The sequence below is a fragment of the Chinchilla lanigera genome, unplaced genomic scaffold (assembly GCF_000276665.1).
Source record: "Chinchilla lanigera isolate Chin_1 unplaced genomic scaffold, ChiLan1.0 scaffold00146, whole genome shotgun sequence".
NCBI classification, from domain to species: Eukaryota; Metazoa; Chordata; class Mammalia; order Rodentia; family Chinchillidae; genus Chinchilla; species Chinchilla lanigera.
Genome location: NW_004955547.1, coordinates 606,267 through 609,575, shown reverse-complemented (window position 1 = coordinate 609,575; position 3,309 = coordinate 606,267). Strand labels below are relative to the sequence as shown.

The following is a 3,309-nucleotide window of genomic DNA, read 5'->3' as shown; positions in this document are numbered from 1 at the left end:
TAAATACTGTATGTTTGTGTGTGCAGTACTGTAGTGCCAAATATAAGGCTTCTGCCCTAAATTTACAGTTTTCCTGGGACACAGGGCAGAAACATGGTAAAGTTAGAGTGTAAGATGTGTGTCTGAGTGGCAGTTGATCAAAGCAGTGTTGTAGGGACTGGAGACAAGGAAGTCAGTTGAGGCAGGAGGACAATTGAAGTGAATGATGACAGCTTCCAAGTGGTGCGGAAAGGCATCTTAATACAAATGAAGTAAGAGTCCATAAGGTTTGGTGGTTATGCTTATAGAAAACCAAGGGACCAAAGGTGTTTCTGAGGTTTGAAACTGAGTGACTGGGAGAATGATAAGAAATAAGACCAAATTGGGAATCAGTAGGGTAGGGTAGCTGTAAGGTAGTTGATACATATAAAAGGGAGGGATAAAAGTGTGTCTCAAAATCAGGTCGCCTCTAGGGCAGTGGTGGCGAAATGAAATACCATTACTTTCCACAAACATCATGGAAAAAACTTAAGTGGTCTGTTTGAATCAGGAATTGCTCCACACAAAGCTCTTGTCTAGAGTAACAAAGTGTCTAGTATAGGGGACTGCCTCAGTCTGTTGCTGTGCTATAACAAAATACCTTAGGCTGAGTAACTTATAAATAATAGAAATGTATTTCTTGCAGTCAAGGAAGTCTAAGATCAAGGCTCCAAGCAGATTCTTTGGTAAGAATTATTTTCTTTTTCCAAAATGGCACCTTCTTGCTGCATCTTCACATGGTAGGTGGCCAAAAAGGGCCAGATTCCTTCAAGCATTTTTGTAAAGGCACTAATCTTCACACCCTAACCACTTCTTAATACTGTTGCATTGAGGAATAAGTTCCAGCATGAATTTTGGAGAGGCACAAACATTGAAATCATAGAAGGGGATCAAGATCAAATCTTATTGTCAGTTAAAATTGCTAACTCTAAAAAACAATTTTCAATATCCTAGTTGTACAATGAAAATTTCTTTCTCTGCATTCTTGGACAGAGGCTTTTACTGTTTTAAAATTTTAGAATACACAGATGAGTGTTGAGATGAAAGAAATCAATACCCTATAGTGTCTTCCATTTTTACTGAGAGCCAAAGGAGATCATCATGTGAATCCGCTACCGAATGTCCTGTCCCATTTTCTGTCCTAGAGCACTTGGGTGTGTTTATCTATTTTTGTTAATCTCATGAGTATCTCTTTCAGAGTTTCAGATCTTTTTCTGCCAGTTTTAATGATATTCTTTTAGTTTTGTTCTTAGGTTTTTCTTTTGAGACAAGGTCTTGCTATGTAGTTCAGGCTGGTCGTGAACTTACTGTGTAGCCCAGGCTGGCCATGAACACGAACACGCAGGGATCCTCCTGCTGTATTCAGCCTCCTGGGTGCTGGAATTACAGAGTGCTGGGATTGCAGGCATGCTGCCATCATGCCTGGCTTTGCTCTTAGTTTATAGAAGGATCTTTGTAATATTTTGTTGATCTTAGCAGTTTACTGTGATAGCATAACTTCCAGCAGATACATTAGTGTTTGAAAATCTTCATCTCTGCCCCGATTCAGGTATCTATTGCATCAAAGCTTGGAATTGAACTTTTTTTTTTCTTTTACAGCAATTGTAACATGAGTACAAATGAATATTTTTGTAGCATTTAATAGAACTATCTTTATGTTCATATATTTGTTTGTGCTTTGTGGTGGTGTTCGTTTTTTCCTTTCTTACCCTCATAGTTTATGGTACAATCTTAAAAACATTGCAGAATCACTAAACATTTATAATAGAGTTCTGAAAATTGTATTTCGATACATGACCTGGACCAGAATGCTGAGTGGTTAGAGAAACATAAAAGAGTCCTTTGACTAGTATGTCTAAGGACATTCAATTTTCAATGAAATTTGACTTTTTATTTCACTTCCTTGATAATTTTCCTAATATCCAGTAAATGTCTTTCTTGACTGCTAAATGAAGATCTTATTTCTTCAGGGTGTTCCCAGTTAAAGTCTGTTTGGAACAGAACTGCCTGTAGGGACTGCATTTTTTAATGTAATATCAGCAGTCTTTTGGGGGGCGCTGTGTATGTGGACATACTCAACCTGAAATTCACGGTACAGAACACAGTGACAATGATTTTTCATTTGCCCTTCTATCTGTGAAGGTGGTGTATTATCTCTCCCTGATGCCAGAACGTGGTACAACATAATCCTTTCCTATGCTTGGTATAAATTTATTAGATATAGTCCCTGCACACAGTCCAGCAGAGAACCCTGTGTTACAGAAATAATTCTTGTGCTGCTGAGCTGGCAATTTCCCCACTTAATCACTTGTGTGACGTCATCTGTGCCATTGGTAGGAAATCTGCTGACCATGTCCTGAGTTTTAAAAGGCAGTTGTGATAGGACATTAACTAAAAATGAAATTTAAAATAAACCTTTTAAGTTATAGTGTATGTCTTCAAATTCCACTAGGTTTAAAGTGGCAAAAAAATTATATTAATAAGTCTAACTTGGAGAACCACATTTTATAGTCACCTTGTAATCCAGCTGATGTGTTCATTCCAAATTGCCTGCTAGCACTAGAGTGATTGCAGAGCAGGGGAAAGAAGTAGGCAGGGAGGAGGTGTTATCCTTAAAGGTTTGAAATGGTTTTGTAGTTTTTGAATGAGTCTTAAACATTTCACCTCTGTTCTATAGTAAGTATCACTCAGAACATCAGTTGTCGGCTTGAGATTTTTATTATGGTATCTGCAAATGGAAGAGTCTAGATGTTGGACACTGATGCTGCACTAGATTGCTATTGAATCTTATGTCATGGGGAGAAGGCAGGACCGCTAATGTATATTTGATTTCTTGGCAGAAAGATGGATACTATGATGCTGAATTTGCGGAATCTGTTTGAGCAGCTTGTGCGCCGGGTGGAGATTCTCAGTGAAGGAAATGAACTCCGTAAGTCATTCTGAGCTGGTTTGTGCAAGAAGAAAAAACAGATTTCAGATTTGGGTTTTCTGCAAAGCTGAAGTATGTTCCAATTTTAAAATTGCATTTCATTTGAGTTACCTAAAAAAAGAAAGTGACTGGCACTTATCCATGGTCAAAGCTTAATGGGTACTCATTCCAAATGGTCACTACATTTTTTCGGTGGTTGCTCGTAAATGGATTTTAGCCAAACATTTTTCATTATCATTTTTCCACTGAATAGTTGGCATTAGTTGCCAATTTCACTTCTGTACCATAAACTCGGAATAATCTGGTTTTCTAAGGATGATGCTTTTGTTTTTTAGAGTGATACTTATTTTATTTATATATAT

The 3,309-nt window shown here is 37.6% G+C and overlaps 1 protein-coding gene across 4 annotated transcripts in view; it reads left to right on the top strand.

Annotated features, from left to right (window-relative positions):
• Racgap1 (Rac GTPase activating protein 1) overlaps positions 1-3,309 on the top strand; it is a 30,999-nt gene that overhangs the window by 6,308 nt on the left and 21,382 nt on the right. For 2 of the 4 annotated variants that reach the window (XM_005411863.2, XM_005411861.2), the window contains exon 2: positions 2,863-2,947. In XM_005411863.2, coding sequence (XP_005411920.1) covers positions 2,863-2,947 — 85 coding nt within the window. Of the gene's footprint in view, positions 1-2,858; positions 2,948-3,309 lie in introns of all 4 variants that reach the window. The other 2 variants (XM_005411862.2, XM_005411860.2) reach the window with 1 other exon arrangement.